At 38.1% G+C, this 19,574-nt stretch overlaps 1 protein-coding gene across 1 annotated transcript in view; it reads right to left on the bottom strand.

The window, feature by feature from the left end:
• CSMD1 (CUB and Sushi multiple domains 1) overlaps positions 1–19,574 on the bottom strand; it is a 1,157,523-nt gene that overhangs the window by 328,713 nt on the left and 809,236 nt on the right. Inside the window, exon 7 of the mRNA XM_070954938.1 lies at positions 274–351. Within this exon, the coding sequence (XP_070811039.1) occupies positions 274–351 (78 nt within the window). The remainder of the gene's footprint in view (positions 1–273; positions 352–19,574) is intronic.

Here is a 19,574-nt window from a genome sequence, read left to right as displayed (position 1 = left end):
GAGGTGGGATGGGCCTGAATGATGCCTAATTTAGTGTATGTACCTCCATGGAAGTCTGTGTAACAAAATATAACATAGCATAACAGGTCAATAATTTACAGATCAACAAAACACAGAAAACAATCTAATGGTGGCTGTTGTGTATCTTGTTTAATATATTTTTTTCAATTGATGTTTTAATCATCCTGTATGTTTTACATTAAAACTCTGGTCATCTATTAAAGTGTTGTGGATTTAGGACTTAATCCTTGAAAGAAAAAGTGGCAAACTTACAAACAGAATTCTTGTGATTGTTGTCTTTGTTGGGCAACATCTTGACGCCTCTCGATTTCAGCTCAATTGCCTTTTTCACTGTAAAAAGAAAACAAAACAGTCACACTCAGACTCCTGCACATTTTTTTCATATGGAAAGAAATATTGCCCTCAAGAACTCTTCAAGTTAATATGAAAAGGTATCAATGTGTTTGCCCGTAAGTAAATATTTGATTTTATCATCTTTTAAAATTAAGTTTTAGGGAAATAATTTTTCTTCTATCAAAAATTCTCAATTGTTCCTCTGTTAACTTGCAGAATATTCTTTATGATATGTGAAAATGGATACAGATATTGCAATGAATTGTAGTAAATCTGACTCAAAGTACAAGTTACTAAATGGGTTGCCTCTTTCCCATCATGCTGTTGTTGTTTTTCCTTTAGTGCTTACAATCATTTATGCACCACAATGAATGGACAATTTTGAAACTTATTATTTCTGTATAAGTGATCAACAGGAAGAGCTGAGGAATGTTCTTCCTATGTGACATGTCTTAAGCAAGCAGCTCGGTGATTTCATGGAGCTTAAGAGACACATTAATCAAATGAAGCCTGTATCTCATCAATCTCTTTTTTGTAGGAAAAATTCTCCGCAGAGAGGGAAAGATGATGAGCTAACCAAAGTAAGACAAAGTTACTTAGGTTTTTCTCCCAGTTTCTATGTTTCATGTTGTGCCCAAGCTTTTCTCTTTAAAAATTCCAAACATTTATTTAAGCATTTTTATCCTCCCGTTCAACCAGAAATGCTTTTAGGGTTAGCGCATAGATCAATAAAACAATATCTTTAACCATCTAAAAGATACTTTTTTTTTAAAAAAAAAATTTGTATACCGCCCTACTCCCGAAGGACTCAGGGCGGTGAACAGCCATAAGATAAAACATGTAGATACAAAATTTAAAATAGAGATAAAACTAATTAAATAAATTTGGCTGAGACATTTTAAAACCCCAATAAATTAAAACCAAATTTAAAATTCCATTTAAAAGAGGAAAAGTTTAGGTCAGGCCAGCTTGATGGAATAAAAACGTCTTAAGCGCGCGACGGAAGGTACGCAGATCCGGAATCCTCCGTATCTCCGGGGGGAGCTCGTTCCAGATCGTAGGTGCCCCCACAGAGAAGGCTCTCCCCCTGGGGGCCGCCAGTCGACATTGTTTGGCCGACGGCACCCGGAGGAGCCCCTCTCTATGGGAGCGTACTGGTCGGTAGGAGGCTATTGGTATTACTTCACAAAAAGAAAATGGGAGCCAGAGGGGAAGAGGGAAATGGAATACCATTTCTGGCTGTGATTCTGCTTTTGCTCAGGGCTGCTCAGCAAAGTGCCCAAGCTTCGCTTGGAAATGTTTGTGTCAGTGTGTGTGTATCTGTTGATGTTTGTGTGTATATAGGTGTATACACATACACACAACCACGCACACATACACATACACACAAATACATAGAGACAGAGACTTATTGATTCCATGCAAATAAAATACTTCGTATCTTCAAAGTGATTTGATTGCTTTAGGTGAGCCATATTTTGGGCACAATGGTGTAGTGAAAATAGTACCATAGTCCAAAATATTTTTTGCCATAAATTTCTTCCAGTAGACACTTAAGGTAATTCATCCATCAAAGATAGATAGCACAGCTCTTTATCTCCATGTGGTGTCCAAATTGTGTCATTACATAGAAAGCCATATGTATCTCCCCCCCACCCAAAAAAAAGCATACCAAGTCACACCAAGAAGTGGCATGTTTCTTGAAAATAACTTTCAGGATCATTTATGAAAGCAGTGCTATAAACATCTTCTGATATCTTAGTTGCAATTGATCTGGCCTGGGAACTTGTTTTGAACATGTTGCTGCTCGTAAGCCATTTACCAAAGTAGTTTCCAGATGTTGGTTGGTGTATTATTAGTTATATTGGGGTCCTTTTGTGCAAGTTTCTTTCTACCAGGTTTTCAAAATAGCAAACCTTAGTAAACCTTTTGAAATGAATGGATGACCCAGGGATGTTCCATTAAAAAGCCTTTGAAATCAGAGAACTCTGTTCTTTGGGGGTGGCGAAGAGGAGAAAGCAACACTGACAGCTTTCTTCAATGTGCTTCAAATTCCCAAATGGCTATTAATGATGTCATTATAGAATTTCATAGGAGATATAAAAGCGTTGTCACTTTTTTTAGATTGTTGTCTCTATGTGAGGCGCAGAGAGGGACAAATTACAAACCGTCAACACATTTCCTACCATCCCAATTGTCTGGTTGTCTCTTACTTACTGAAAGGGTCTTTCTTAATTGTTAATGATACTTTTTCAGCCTTGTTTCCTGCTGATTATCAGTGTCAAAAACTCAAGATGACAATCTGCTTCAGCATTGTGCTGGGCTGATAATGCTATTACATCCTTCTCCAAATGGAGCGTCCTACAGCTTTGATAGAATAAATGGTACATCATCCCCAGCTTGTTTGTGACACACTAGATGGGGACTATTTGTCATTAACCCACCTATCTGTAGAGGGCCAGGTATGGAAGGCTGCTCTACAGCATCACCGCCATTTCATCTCACATCTTATTGTATAAAAATAGTAATTATCACTACTGCAGAGATACACAGGTAGTCCTTGACTTACAATTCATTTAGTGAACATTCAAAGTTACAACATCATTGAAAAAAGTGATTTATGACTGTTTTTCATACTTATGACCTTTGCAGCATCCCCATGATCATGTGATTAAAATTCAGACCCATGGCAACTGACTCATATTTATGACCGTTGCAATGTCCCAGGGACATCTGACCCTCCCTTTTGCAACCTTCTGACAAGCAAAGTCAACGGGGAAGCCAGATTCACTTAACAACCATGTTACTAACTTAACAACGGCGGTGATTCATTCAACAACTATGTCAGGAAAGATTGTAAAATGGGGCAAAATTCACTTGACACATGTTTTACTTAGCCACAGAAAATTTGGGCTCAATTGTGGTTGCAAGGTGAGGACTACCTGTATATGTATTGGGCTGTCCTCCAAGAAAATAATGTAGGGATAAACAGAACATTACTATCTGCTTCAAGAGCTATGTTACTGCATTCCTTTTCAGAAAAGCCATAAAACAATTTTGAGTGACACTAACCGCCACCTTCATAAACTTGGACACCAGAAAAAGCAATTTTATCAAGCATTCTACAGGGTAGCCCCCACGAATGTATATAATACACCATCATTGGTTTTTGTCTTTTTTTTTCCCCTTTGTCCAACTGCTATTATTATATTAAAGAGGGAGAATCCAAAGGTGCTTTTTCAAGAGCACCTTTGCTCTGACAACATCCTGAAAAAGCACCTTTGGGACAACCATGACTTGGATGCCTGAGAAGCTCCATAGACATTTGAAAAGGGAGAACTATGCCTCTCTTCTGCTTTTGGTTGCTTATAGATCACGTATGCTCCTATACTCAGGTCATACCTAACACCATTTGAAAATTCAAATAATCGTTTTTTGGGGAAAAAAAAGAATTCAAACAGGTGTGTGAACTAACATGTCCTAATCCTCTCTTGTGCAGGGAGATAGTTGGTTCACCACACATTACATTTTTGCTTGGTTCAGCACCATATTAGTGTTTCCAAAACCTCATTCTCCTTAGGCAGTCAAGCTGATCTTCTTTTGGCTCAGCTAGGGCACAGACCTTCTGTCTTGCCTTGCTAAAATTCCCAATTCGTGGGAACTTTGCCTCCCAATGTTGCCTTCAGAATTTATGAGCAGATTTCAAGGACAACCTTATCGACAGATCCAGCTTTAAACTCTCTAGTCAATTTCTAGTTTGTTACACTATCTCTACCTTTTTTTTTAAAAAAAAAATGTCCAGCTTGTTCCCATTTATGTATGCAGCATGCGCTAAAAACTCTTGCCTTCTTTTACCTCCCAGTCCCTGATTCAAATAAGTCACATTTCCCTACAGACTCACACACAGGTTCACCACCATATCATGAAACCATGATTACATTCGCAGAGAAAGATGCTTGCTGCGAAATGCTGTGTCGTGTCATTATCCGAGATAATGGAGACAGCAGAATAGAAGAGAAAGAAGTGGAGAAGATAACAAAATACAAAGACCTGCAAATAGAAACAGAACGACTGTGACCAAAGAAGGCAAAGGTTGTACTAATAGTCGTAGGGGCCTTGGGTGCAATCCCAAAACATCTGGAGCATAGCTTCAACACCATCGGCATTGACAAAATCACCATCAGACAGTTGCAAAAAGCAATTTTGCTCAGAATAGTTTATATCCTGCAACATCCTTTTATATTATTAAACAATAACATTTGAGAATGAAGGCAAATATACACATCCTGCCGGGATTATGTTGCAGGATACAATCTGGGTTGTTCACCGAGACCAGAGGTTTAGTCTTCTGAGCTTTCAGACTTGTGCTGGAGCCCATCCTTGGGGAACTTCTCTGTCATCATAATATGTCTCCCTCACCATATTCTGGTGAGACAATCTGAGGATGGGCTCCAATATGAGTCCAAAAGACTAAACCTCTGAGGTGGTATTCAGCTGGTTCATCCAAACCGGTAGTGAAAATTGCGGTGGTAATGGAAATCGTGGGAGGGCCTGCCCACTTGCCCCAGCTCTATGCCCTCTAATTTAGGCATGTTTTTGAGGCTGGGTGCATGAGTGGAAGGCGCACGCCCCAGCAAAGCGCATGCACGGAAGGCTGGGCGCATGCGTGAATGTGTGTGTACTCACATTTGCGAACCGGTAGGGAAAGTAAGTGAATACCACCCCTGTCGGTGACCAACCTTGATTGGATCCTACAATTACATCTGCCTATCCCAGTTCCTTGGGAAGGATTTGATAAGGGGATAAAAATGCCAAATCCAGTCTTAACATCTGGCTGACTGTACAACCAACCATAATATATTAAATGTTGCTTGATTTCCAGCAATCTTAGGCATTTTCTTTAGGTTCAGAAATTGAGGAAGAATAATGTCTTGATGACCAGGCAGCTGTCAATTTATTCTAATTTATATTAATAGCTCAGATCATTTGGAAAAAGGTCAAACACACATAGTATATCCTGAAAATTTGAAGGGAGAGGTGCAGAACCATTCATTCCGCATGGAATGGAGACAAAGGTATTCTGGTTGTTCCAAAAGCTGCTGAAGTTCAACCAATAGGGCCCTGAGCTAATGACAAATGGTTACCCTTTCGTAATTGTTCTCTGGAAGGAAATAGTGTTGCCACTAAAAGTTAGTTGTTCATACTACCTTATCCCATTCACACTTTGCCTTTCCATACTATGGTGCAGAGACCGCTAAAAGAGGAACAGTTATGTTGGGAGGTATGAGCTGTTGCAGGGGTCTTGAAGTAAAAGGATTTATACCTGTGCTAAGATATAAGCATAATGCATGAACTCTCTATAACCCACACATTGTAATAATATCAGGTAAGATTTGAGGACCTAAGGATATATTAGACACAAGATAAGGCATTTTTCTGCACATACATGTGCATTTATAAATGTATACCCATGCACAAATGCAATCGCTCCTCAAACACACCCACTCAACTACATAAAACAGGGGTGTCAAACTCAATTTCATTGAGGGCTGCATCAGCATTGTGTTTGACCTTATGGGGCTGGAGGGGTGACCAGGGGGGACATGGCCACCTCAACGTCACTCATGTCAGGGGTGCCTGTGGTGGCCCGAGCACTCTGCCAGTAAAAATTGGCTCCTGAGTTCCATTTTCGGTGGTGATGGCCTCCTGCAACCCTCTGCCAGAAAAATCGGAGCTTGGGAGGGCTGCCCGTAGCCCTTGCAAGCTGTTTTCAGCTGTGACAACCTCCTGCAACTCACTGTGGCCCTCCAGAGCTCCGTTTTCACTGGCAGAGGCACCGTGGGGCTGATCCTTCACTGTTTCCAGGGCAACCCTGTGGGCCAGATCTAAGAACCCCACAGGCCGGATTCGGCCCCTGGGCCTTGAGTTTGACACCCCTGACATAAAAGATCCATTATGCAATTCCCCTAAACTCTGTCTCTCATTGCTGAGTGTTATATGGATGTCTGTGCATGTATATGCAAGCCTCATGATTTATGGTTTCATTCCAGAAAACTCCTAATGGCTAATTTCTTCTCACCTTCCTTTTTTTCATACATCCCACAGAAAACAAAGAAATATGGCATATTAAAATGCTGAATAATCTTCTTGCACTTAAATAGCAAAGCCCAGGAAACATTAATAAAATTGGGACAGAAAAATACACACACATCAACACTTTTATTTATTTAAGATATTAATTAAAATAAAGTACAAGAGAGAGAACGAGAGAGAGGCAGAGGGAAAGAGGGCGAGAGGAAGAGAGGGCGAGAGAGAGATGGAGTTTTAAAGGATGTTTTAAAGGATGTTTCCTTTCCTGTTATCCTAAGTAATACTGGCAATTAATCCCTTTGTGTGGAATTTATTATTTTATCCATGGCCAATCAAATCTGCATACTCCCCGACTCATTTATTAGTTTGATTTATATGCCGCCCTTCTCCGGAGACTCAGGGCGGCTTACAATGCATTAAGCAATAGCCTTCATACTTTTGTATATACCTACTTAGTAGGGCTTTTTGGCCCCCCCAAGCGGTGTTCTATTTTATACAAAATCAGCTTATTGCCCCCACAAACTGGGTCCTCATTTTACCTACCTCAAAAGGATGGAAGGCTGAGTCAACCTTGAGCCTGGTGAGAATTGAACTCGCAGTAATTGCAGGTGGCAGCTAAGTGCTACTTTAACAGCAGTTTTAGTCCGCTGCACCACCAAGGCTCTTAATATCCAAACACTGCTTCTATTAAATGTTGGTTGACTCAGAATAATGAACCAGGAAGCCTTTCAAAAGGACACAGAATGCTCAGGTGCTCTTGCATGAATAGATTTTCCACAAGGTCTCGATAGGAGTGTTAGTTCAGTGGAAACATCTGATTGCAGAAATGAGAAGCCTCTCTGAAGACTTTCTATCCCTATTCTGCATGACTTTCCACTGTCCCTGATCTAAAGAGCACATTTGTGGGAGGAAGATGACTCAGAAAGTGCTGTCTCCCCTTCCTTGAACAGACACGAAAGTCCTTTTTCCCAGCCTGTGGTCTGAGCAGATGTGATTGCACTTAGCAGGCAGACAGGAATACAGGGTTCAGAAAACCTTGGACAGAAAACTTCCTAGAGAGAGTTAGAGAACAGCTGAACCAAGCCTACAGTTCTAGAAAAGGAAGTAGGAAGAATGATATGATATATTTCTGGAGGGTTTGGGGTATTCTTTTCCCTTGGTCCAGCATTGAACAAAGAAAGGCTATACAGGTAGTCAACAGTTCATTTAGTGACAGTTCAAAATTACAACAGCACTGAAGAAAGTAACTTATGACCATTTTCCCCACTTACGACCATTGCAGCATCCCCTCACGTGATCAATTTTGACCCTCACGTGATCAAAATTCAGATCCTTGGCAACTGGTTCATGTTTTTAACGGTTGCCAATATCCTGTGGTCATGTGATCACCTTTTTTGACCTTGCAACAAGCAAAGTCAATGGAGAAGCCAGATTCACTTAACCACCACATTACTAATTTAACAACTGTGGTGATTCACTTAACAACAGCGTCAAGAAAGATTGTAAAATAGGGCAAAACTCACTTGACAAATGTCTCGCTTAACAACAGAAATGTTGGGGGTCAATTTTGGTCATAAGTCAAGGACTAACTGTACTTGATTGTTGTCCTGCTACAGGTAGTCCTCGACTTACAACCATTCATTCGGTGATTATTTGACATGACAACAGCATTGGAAAAAGTGATTTATGGCCATTTTTCACACCTAGGATTGCTGCAGCATTCTTACAGTGACATAATCAAAATTTGGACACCGGGCAACTAACATGTATTCATGACAGTTGCACTGTCCCAGAGTCATGGAACCACCATTTTTGTAGCCTTGCCAGCTGGCCTCTGACAAACAAAGTCCATGGGGGAAGCCAAATAGACTTAATGATTGCAGTGATTTGCTTAATAACTGTGGCAAGAAAGGTCGTAAAATGGAGCCAAACCCACTTAACAACTGTCTTGCTTAGCAATGAAAATTTTCGCCACAATTGTGGTTCCTAAGTTGAGGACTACCTATATTTCTTCACAGACTTCAGCGGATAATTAAAACTCGGACCACACGTTTTCTGAATAGTTTTTATCCCAGAGCTATAATTGCACTCAACAATGAACTAAAGGGCCACCATCAGTGAGCTGTTGGACAGCATTACTTGGTCTGTTGTGTGGATGTTTGGGTGGTTTAGGGGTGGAGAATTGTAGTGGGTGGGAGTATGTTTGGGGATTGTTATGTGTGTTGGACCTGGTCTTTGGGTGTTAAGTGAATTTCGTTGTATGGGTATACACGTGTGCTCACATTTGCAAACTGGTAGGGAAGGTAAGTGAATCCCACCTCTGCTACAGACCCCTCGCATCCTGGACATAAACAGTTTCAACTTCTACCCTCAAAACTACACTATAGGGCACTGTATGTCTAGACACTAGACACAAGGACAGTTTTTCTCCCATCCCATCACCCTGCTAAACAACTAATTCCGACAACACTGTCAGTATTACCACCATTATTCTCATCTTCCTTATTACCTATCTCCTTATCTTATGACTATGTTGCTTATCACAATTGTTGTATGAACATTGAGAGCTTATGCTCCAGAAACAAATTCCTTGTGCGTCTAATCACGCTTGGCCAATAAAGAATTCTATTCTATCCTATTTGTATTGATGTGTGCTTTTTATGTGCGTAAAGGGAATTGGTGCACGTTTGCTTTGAGAAGACAGCTCAGCCTACGTGTAGTTTTTAACAGCTTGTTCTTACATGACTTGAGTGATACAGTTCACATTTCAGAAAGCTTTTTTTCTCAGTTGTGTAGTTAGAAGCTGACCAATGCTCAGTCCCTTAGTAGATAGCAAAACGAGAAAGAAAAATTGTCCCTAAGAGCTCTCTATCCCCACCCTGCTGGGGGAACAATTTCACAGCAGGCTTCTTTAAAATAAATTTGCAAAGGAGGGTGAAAGGAATCCCGCTGCGAGATCTCATGAGGGATCAACTCTCTCCAACTCAGGACCAGCTTCTGTGTTACAGCAATTTCTACGCTGGTTATATAATCACATATTGAGTAACAATAACCTTTTTAAAAAAAGCAGCACGTGTAGATTTAACACATGTTTTCTCATCACTGAACCTGCTTTCTACTTTTGACTGTCTCTGAAAAAGGCAAAACATATTTTGACAACTAATTTGATTTCACCCACACTATCACACAAAGCCATAGTGAATAGCCCCACAGTGAATGACTCATAAGAAATTTGCTCTGATCTAGTAGATGATATTACAATAAAAAACATATACATTTATTGAAATGCATGGATTGTGCCCTCCAGCTAAAATAAATGGGGGGAGGGTTGGGCTAAGGACAAGCTCTGATCACAGTGTTCAATTTTCCTTCTGCACACAGGCTTTTCTTACTGAAGAGTTTCAGTAAATATGTATGTAATACAGCTTTGTTTATATGTAGCGTTGGACTTCAGAAGTACTAATTGGTTAAACCCTGAATTTGTCAAAGTGGTCAAACAGAGGCGGGGGGGTAACAGCTGATGTATAATAATTCAAACATTATAATTGGCAACAATGAATACAATTTAACATAGAAACATTTTGGGGGTTGTAGTCTAGCAATCACTAATTCTAGACTTCTGGTAGTCCTTGACCAAGGACCACAATTGATCCCCAAATTTCTATTGCTAAGCAAGGCAGTTGTTAAGTGAGCTACTTTCCATTTTATGACCTTCTTTGCCATAATCATTAAATGAATCACTGCATTGTTAAGTGAATCATGCGGTCCAGCGGTGGGTTTCACATATTCTTACCACTGGTATGCTTTGCCTGCGTGATGCACCCAGCCTCGAAAACGTGATTAAATAGGATGGAATTACGCTAGGCGGGTGGACGGGGGCAGGCCCACCCGCAGTGCCTGCTACTGTTCACTCGAACTGGTCCGAACCGGCTGAATACCACCTCTGATATGGTCATTAAGCGAATGTGACTTTGTTTGTTGGAAGCTGTCTGGGAATGCTACAAATGACGACCACATGACATGACTCTGGGACAGTGCAACTGTCATAAATTACATGCCAGTTGCCAAGTGCCTGAATTTTGATTACATGACCATGGGAATGCTGCAATGGTCGCAAGGGATAAGTCATAAGTAACATTTTTCTATTCTGTTGTAGCTTCCAAAGGTCACTGAACTAACGGTTGTAAATTGATGAGTCTCTGTAATTGCTGTGACATTGGAGTGTATTTAAAATATGTGGGAAATAATTGGGGGTAGCTCTCTTCACTGATCAGGCTGAAAGTGAAGTAAGTGAATTACTAGTATTTATATGCACACATAACACTAGTACTGCTATATACTGCTTTGGTAAGACCATACTTGGAATACTGTGTCAGTTTTGGTTACCATGATACAAAAAAGATGTTGAGACTCTAGAAAAGAGTGCACAGAGATGACTAGGGGGCTGAAGGCTAAAATATATGAAGAACAGTTGCAGGAACTGGGTATGCTCTAGTCTAAGGAAGGCAAGGACTAGGGGTAACATGATAGCAGTCTTCCAATGTTTGAGAGACTGTCACATAGAAGGGGAGGCAAAGCACCCGAGGGCAAAACAAGAAGTAATAAGTGGAAGGTTATTAAAGAGAGATACAACCTAGAACTAAGGAGAAATTTTCTGAGGGTGAGAAGAGTTAATCAGTGGAACAACTTGCCTCCAAAAGTGTGAGAGCTCCATCACTGTAAGTTTTTAAGAACCATTTGTCTGAAATGGTATTGGGACTCCTGCTTGAGCAGGTGTTTGGACTAGAAGACCTCCAAGGTCCCGTCCAATTCTTTTTATTCTGTGTTATAGGCTGTTAATATTGAAACAAATACATTATGATAAGAAGCAGTTAAAAGAACAAGGAGCCAAACTTGGCAAATAAAGCTGCAATTAGTTTCCCATTGGCCAAATATAAACAATAACTAAAGAAGTGATGGCTTGCCAAGAAGACTTGGATTGCATCTAAGGTGAAGAAAGTAGGGGAGGGGGGGAAACCTAGTCGGATTCTCACTTTTATAGCATAAAGAAACAGAAGCCATTAAAGATATGTTTGAAGCATTCTGCTCTGAAGCGATTTGTGGCTGGACCAGATTTTGCCCACTTAAGCAAAAGTTAATCCATTTTAACTTTTAGGTAGACTTCTCTAGAATATTAATGTACATACAGGAAAGTTGATCTCTTGTGTTACATCAAAAAACTTGTTCTAAGACAGAATGCAAAGCTTCATGATAAGCATATTGACTCCAAGGAAGCCAATGGAACCAATGGGAAACTAGGTTGAAAACTGATAAGTAAAGATAATGCAGGAAACATTTGAGTTTCTGAAGCCATGAAACAGAGACTTCTGTAACACAAATGCCATGGCAAAAATGGTTGTACATTCATCTTGCTTATAATTCTGCTTGTAAACAGACTTTTATCACAAAGTGTATTTTAACAAAGGGGACAAACAAGTTGTCTCTTTTTTTCCTTCTTCATTTCTACTGGCATTTGAACTTGATTGGGAAGATAGAATTATAGGAATTAAATTAGCAAATTAAAAATAAATAAATGCACTATTGACAATTATTCTTCCAAGGGAATTTCTAGAACTGATAATGGAACACATACAGCAATATAGTTCAGTGTCAGGATATTGGATTAATAAAAACAAGACTCGAATGATTAGATGGAATTTACTTGAAGAAAAAAAGTAATAAGTACTGCAAATAATGGTGTTTAATGTTGCTGTTAAAAAGGTCAAGAACCTAGGAATTTACTTAACAGAAAACAACAAAGATTTGTTCAACAATAATTATTCTTAAAAATATAATGGAAGCTATTTTAAGATGGAGAAACTTTTGTTAACAAGAATTGCGGCAGAAAAAAAATGATTATTTTCCTATGTCAAATGATTGCAATAGGAAGTAAAATGAGTAGCAGAGATGAGCAATCGAGTTAATTCTGCAAAGAAAGCTGAGGGTTAAGATTTAGATTTTATCAGATCTGAAAAAAAGAAGATGGATTGGCAGTACCAACTTTCAAACTGTATTATCAAACCAACTACTTAATTTGGGTGACAGAGTGGGTTATATTATTTTATGGCTTGACTATGTCTATTGAAGAAGTGAGATTCCCAGATGGTTTGCAGAAAAGTTTTTGGTTCAGCACATGCATGCAAGTTATAAAGAGATCATTAATTTTAAGCAGAACATTAAAAGTATGAGATAAAAAGGGGAAAAAAGGATTAGTTCATATTTGTCATTCTTTGCTTCAATATTAAATATTTATATGCACGAGACTATAAAAAGATTTGACTAATGGAGAGATGATAACTCATACAATCTGCAAGATTCAGAAAAAGATAACATCTATTACTCTGATGGTATTACCTAGCATGGTAATAAAATGTCTGTAAGAAAATCACCAAACTCAGAAGGCACCAAGGACTCCACACTTCAACCCTGTGTTACAAATATTCTCTTCTATTGGCATGGTATAAATTTGATCCATTGGCCAAAAAGTATTACCTAGAATAAATTATGCTGAACATTCTGTTTTCCTGAAATGGTGTCAGGCGTAATATAAGACTGCAGGTTGATAAACTAGCTTGAATGCCAATATCTGTAGTGTTAGCTTCACTGAATATGGAAAAAAAGGTTTTGGCATGGTTCAAATCATTTCTAGTTCAAGTATTGAGGGATTTTATTTCCTGTAGAATGCTTTATTTAGTTTATGATTTTTATCTTCTGTTAATGTAATTACCAATTAAATGATTTCACCAGTAATGAAAATGCAGCGTGAAACATATCAAGAATGTCCTTCATCTCCTAATTTTTGCATGCCTGATGAGACAAACTCATGAACTTAAAATAATTTATTTGGCTGAGTTTGATAGTATGCAAATCATTTTAATGATTATTACTAAACTTTACCTAAATGTATAACACCAACACAGTTATCTGTTAAATATTTTATTTATACAATAAATTGGGGTAATTCAAATATTATGTGAACCGGAAAAAAATATTCTGATGGTTATAGAGAAATGAAGGTGTTTAATAGAATCAGGTCATTATGCAAAATATAAAATATCCAATTTAGTGGCCAAAAACCTTTCAAAATGTATTACCTAAAGAATATTAAGAGGTAGCTGAAGATACCTTCATTAATGTACATTGAGAAATTATGCAAGACAAATTCCTTATGTGTCAAATCACACTTGTCCAATAAATAATTCTATTCTATTCTGTTCTGTTCTGTTTTGAAAATGAATTTTGTATCAAGATTCATATACTGTATATTATGATAGCAGTTTTTGTATTTGTTCCACTTAAAGAAAAACCTTTAAAGCAAAGGAAATCTGAAGTAAGATCATAAGCATAGTTACATTTTCACTTAGCAACTGCTTCACTTAATGACTGAATTGCAGGTCCCAACTACGGTCACTAACAAGGACTACATGTATACTTTGCTACATATGTTATGGGTAACCATATGTAAATCCTTGTACATTAGATATTATTACTAAAGAGAACCCACAGGATTTAATTGTTTTAATGTAGCTGCTCTTTCTTTACTTACCTCTGGGTACTGGACAAAAAAAAATATATTTTTGGGAAGGCAATTATGTGGATTTATGGTTTCCTGATTGGATACTTACATTATTTTATTTTATTTTAATGTTGAGATTATCTTAAACTACAGTTACTGAGGCGTCATTCCAAGAGAAATAGATGAGTTGTTCCCAGTCGTGGGAATCAGCCAGTTCGCACCACTTCGGGAGAACCGGTTGTTAACTTTCTGAGTAGTTTGGCACACTGGTTGTTGGAAGAAATCATTAGGGCAGAGAACTGGTTGTTAAATTACCTGAATCCCACCACTGGTTGTTCCCCAACAAAAGCAGAGACAAATCTGATTTCAGGAATTTTTGCCAGAGATTCCTCTTTCCATGTGATAATTTTGGCAGCCCTTACCTCACTACTGTCAGAGATTCAATGTCAGAAGGTAAAAGGAAAAGGGAAAACCAAAAGTTGGTGAGATGCAAATCTGGGGTCGCTGAGATGCTTCAGTATAAATCACAAAGACAAATCAGATGAAAAGCATGTCACAACTCACAAATTCAAATCTTTCATATTTGCCTACTGACTTGAGTGCATGCCCACAAGCCATGTGATTAATAATATGCCTCATTAGCTGCAGAAGGAAGTGCATGCAAACTATACTTCTTACATTTCTTAATTATTTCCTGTATATTTTAGTAAATTGAATTCCCTACTATTGTAAATGAATTCTTTCCTATTGACATTAACGTAAGTCAATCTATACTGTAAGCTAAAAGCAAAACATTGAAAGGAAAATAATGTAGCAGTGGTTTATTTTCTCTCTTTTATTGTGCAGACAGATTCTCAGTTCTCATAGATTCGAAACATCAAGGCAGGTAAGCCTAAACTTTATCTACAGTAGTGGCCAAAATTGTGGAAATCTTTTGGGAAAAGTGTATTTTCTAAAACTAGCTAATAACACCACTTTCTTTTTTTGAGTAGTACCATAAAAATATATATCAATGGAAAGATAATTCAATCAAGAATGTAATGCAATAGCTTTTATGAAGGATTTGCTATTAGAATAGCACCTACAGTATAAAGAAGAAAAGTGAAACAAGTAGGAAAAACGAGATATACAAAAATTATCACCATGTCAGTTAATAGTTGGGTAACCTTTAGCATGAATTACGGCCTTACAACGTCTTCCCATGGAGTGAACCAAGTCTTTTAGTTCTGCAGCTGTTATAATGTGAAACCAAGATTGAATGATTGCTTCTATTAACTTTGTTTTATTGCTGGGTCGCTTCTAACTACAAGTTTCTTTAGTCAGCTCCATAGATTTTTCAATTGGGTTAAGATTTGGCCTATACCTAGGCCATTCCAGCAGTGAAATATGATTATCTTGAAACTCCCAAAAATATTGGTGTTATTAGCCATCAAACCTCAAAAATATACTTTTCTCAAAAGGTTTTCACAATTTTGGCCACTACTGTATAGAAAAAATATTTAGTAGATAATATTCTTCAATCAAGGTATGCGGGTAAGTATGCCCATCTGGGATTGTTAACATGTTTTCATTGAATCTTATTCATCCATCCATCCATCCATCCATCCATCCATCCATCCATCCATATCCTACTCTTTTAATTTTTTACAAATAAGGCAGAAAACAGTCTATATTATCCAGTAATAATTATGAGAACTTAATTGAAAATCCGGGCCCTATATATTATCTGTATTTATCTTCTGTTTAAGGCTGTGTAACAGCTCCTTAATATGTGAGATCACTTGAAAAGATTCAAGATGTCACTGCTGTGACTATGCTTTTGCTCGTATCTCTTCTAATTATAGAATTATAGAGCCAAGGTGGCTCTATAATTGGTTAGAGTGGTTAGAGTGCAGTGGTTAGAGTGCAGTACTGCAGGCTACTTCAGCTGACTGCTAGCTGCAGTTCAGCAGTTCAAATGTCACCAGCTCAAGGTTGACTCAGCCTTCCATCTTTCCAAGGTAGGTAAAATGAGGAGCCAGATTGTTGGGGCAGTATGCTGACTCTGTAAACCACTTACAGAGGGCTGTAAAGCACTGTGAAGTGGTATATAAGTCTAAGTGCTAGACTTAGTGCTAGATATTGTCCTACCTCAGTCTTGAAATCTTCTGATTCTGTCTCCTCAACACAATAATCAGTTTTATTTTATCCTGAAGTTACAAAGACAATGCGTCTCAACAAAGCAGAAAATCACAATTGACAGCCAAATATTATCATTGATTATTATCATGTGTTTATGTGTCTAGGAAAGGGTGCACTCAACAAGTAATGCGAGACAAATCAGTTTTATTTTGAACAACCTGTTTCAAATGAAAGTGGAAATTTGTGTCTTGAGAGTAACCAACAATAGGTATCATTTCACTTTCAATTAGCTCCAGAGCAATTGTATATGAGAAGCAGCATTGAATAAAAGATAAATTCTCAATATTACAACTTTCACTGGCAAGTGTGGCCTACAAAAGCACAGCCAGAATGGTAGCTTAATCTCTTTTAATCAATCTTTCAAACATCTGAAACTAAATTAATTCTGAACATCCAGTTTAGATCAGATGGCTTGCTTAGGACTATTAGCCCTACAATTTGATACAATATGCTTGTTTTCCCATAAAGAAATAACAATGCTTGGTTCATCAAATAGTAATACAAAGATTGCCATCTATCTAAAGAGAAATTGCACAGTCACAATCATCTCAAATCCGGCTCATTCATAGCTTTGTTTTGTTTTGTTTTACCTTTTTTTAAAATCCAGTTGAACAATCTGCAGAAAGATTAATTGAGTTCCATGGAATTTAACAAACTCAACAAGATTAACCTGTGCACAGGACTGCGTCTATCACTGCATATATTTTAATGAATAACCATAATTTGGCAAACACTGGCAAACATTAATTTGAAAACTAGCAATATTACCTAGGACTTGGATAATATAATCTCCAAAAAGTGATTCAGAGGAAGCATGTTCTCAGCAACCTCTTAACGCAAGTATGGAAACCTGGGGAAAAGGAGCGGCTGTTTTATAATGCTGCAAACAGATGCCGTGCTTGCTTATTGGAGTCCGAATTGAAAATGCTGCACAACATCAATATTTATATTTTGTTTTGCTTTGGTCTCTCTGACTATGACATATGATTGCATCCCCACTGACTTATGGCCTCCCAAGGAAAATGTCACGGCAACAGCAAGACCAACCTTGCCCTGACACTATCCGGAAAAGAAACAGCTCTGTCCTTCCAAGATGCTGCGTTATTGACAAGTTGCTCTAAGTTAGAGAGCCAAGAGGAATGCATTCTGGCTTCATCCATCAGGAAACACCAATTGCTATTCCACAAGCATGTCACCAAGGGATGGTAGCCAAGCTGGAGCTGCCAAAGGGTAGCTTATAGATGACCACTGCATTCTGGCCTTAGAGAAGTCTCCCCTTCCTTTTGTTCTCCCCACACTTTTAAGTTTTATGTTTTTTTTAAAAAAAATTTTTCATTTTTATCTTCTGACATTTTAATTGCTGTGCGTCATTCTAGGAAATAATTATTGTCTGAAATGTAGGATTTTTTTAAAAAAGGACATAAGGCAAATGGGTTATCAATATGAGAGAGACCAGTATCTTGGATCATGCATTAGATGAACAAACTATTGGGACCCTCATATTGAATTGAAAACTTTAGTTGGCCAACTGTAATTAGATACACAAGGTGTTTGTCTCCAGTGAAGAAGCTCTCCCTGTATTAGAACTACATATTCATGTGCAGTCAAAACCAGTGGTGGGTTCTACTTACCTTTACTACCGGTTCACAATGGGAATGTGCACGCAGAAGCTTCTGTGCATGCGCAGATCATCAATTATGACGTCTGGGCGGGTGGGCGGAGCCTTCCACCGCTTTTACTACCAGTTCTAAAGAACTGGACAGAATCGGGAGCAACCCACCACTGGCCGAAACCCAAAAATCACAGACAACACAGTCCTTTATTTCAATAAAACAGTCTGGCTGAGATCTACACATTTGGGACTCACTGGGGTAAATTGTAGGGGTGACATTGTATTCCTTGTTTATCCCTTTTTATTTAATTTGTTTCTTGTACTTCACTTTTACATGTAGTTCTATTGTGGCATGTTTTATGTTTTATTCTGAATATTTTATTTTGTATTTTGGTATGGCCTATGTGCTAATCCGTAACAAAAAAGGAAAGGGTTATCAATATATCTCCTAGATGGGGGATTGTTTAATTATGCCATTTCAGTGACTTGGTTCACCTCTGTTTTTCAGTACTTCTAAACATGTCATGCCTTCCATTTTAGATATTTGTCATCTCATAAAATCTGAATCTCTAGCAAGAGCAAGCTTTATGAAGAAACCCTCCATGTGGTTTCAGATAATTTTAACCATGTGACTTCAAGGAAACCAACAGTCCATAGAGTTCACTAAACACTTCAGACTAATGACTTACACAAAGTGATTGTGTTATTACAGATAATCAACAGGACTATCAGTCAGAGGTGCTACTTCAATATGTAAAAATTCATTAAGATGCCCATAAAAATTAATTGGAAATGTTCTATTTCCTTCAATCATCATTTTAATCTTAGCCATTTTAATGGATCCGCCTTAGGTCTGCTCCCTGGGAGATAAATGTCAATTTTTTTACAGTGATGTGAAAGTACTTTAGTGTACTGTATACTCATGTATAATCTATAAATAAATAAATAAGATTTATAATCTATCACATTATAAGGGAGTCAGTTCGGTATAATTTTATAATCTATAAATCCTGGAAAAAGAGCTAGTTTGGTGTAATGGCTATGGTGCTCAGCTAGAAACCAGGAGATTGTGAGTTCCAGTCCTGCTTTAGCCATGAAGGCCAATTGGGTGACTTTGGGCCAGTCACTCTCTCTCAGTCCACCCCACCCCACAGGGTTGTTGTTGAAAGGCAAATCAGAGGGAAGATTGGGTATGGTTACACTGTAAACTAAAAATGAAAAAAAAATAGGATAAAAATCTAATGAATGGTAATCAGTGATGTCATCAAAGGAAATAATCAAAACTCATGTAGTGCAGATTTATTTATTTATTCAATTTCTATAGCTGCCCATCTTAATGTTGAGCTATCCAGGAGCCTGGATAGCTCAACAGACTAAAAGCTTGTTATTAACATTCAGCTGCCTGCAATTACTGCAGGTTCGAATCTCCCCAGGCTCAAGGTTGACTCAGCCTTCCATCCTTTCTAAGGTAGGTAAATTGAGGACCCAGTTTGTGGGGGCAATAAGCTGACTTTGTATAAAATATACAAAAGTATGAAGGCTATTGCTTAACGCACTGTAAGCCGCCCTGAATCTCCGGAGAAGGGCACATATAAATCTAATTTTTTTAAAAAAATGACTCTGGGCATTTGACAATTAAAAATATATGTATTACAGATGTCACTAAATCACAAACCCTACTGGACATAATATGTTATTAGATTATTTCCTCAGGAAAGGCTTCTTGTCAGGCCTAAAGTTAATGATTAATAGAACACTCTTACTTGTTTGTATCTGGGACTG

Source organism: Pituophis catenifer, unplaced genomic scaffold (genome assembly GCF_029215685.1).
Source record: "Pituophis catenifer annectens isolate HBS135680 unplaced genomic scaffold, rPitCat1.0.hap2 SCAF_1, whole genome shotgun sequence".
Taxonomy (NCBI): Eukaryota; Metazoa; Chordata; class Lepidosauria; order Squamata; family Colubridae; genus Pituophis; species Pituophis catenifer.
Note: the sequence above shows the minus strand (reverse complement) of the source record. Positions and strands in the feature narration are given on the sequence as shown.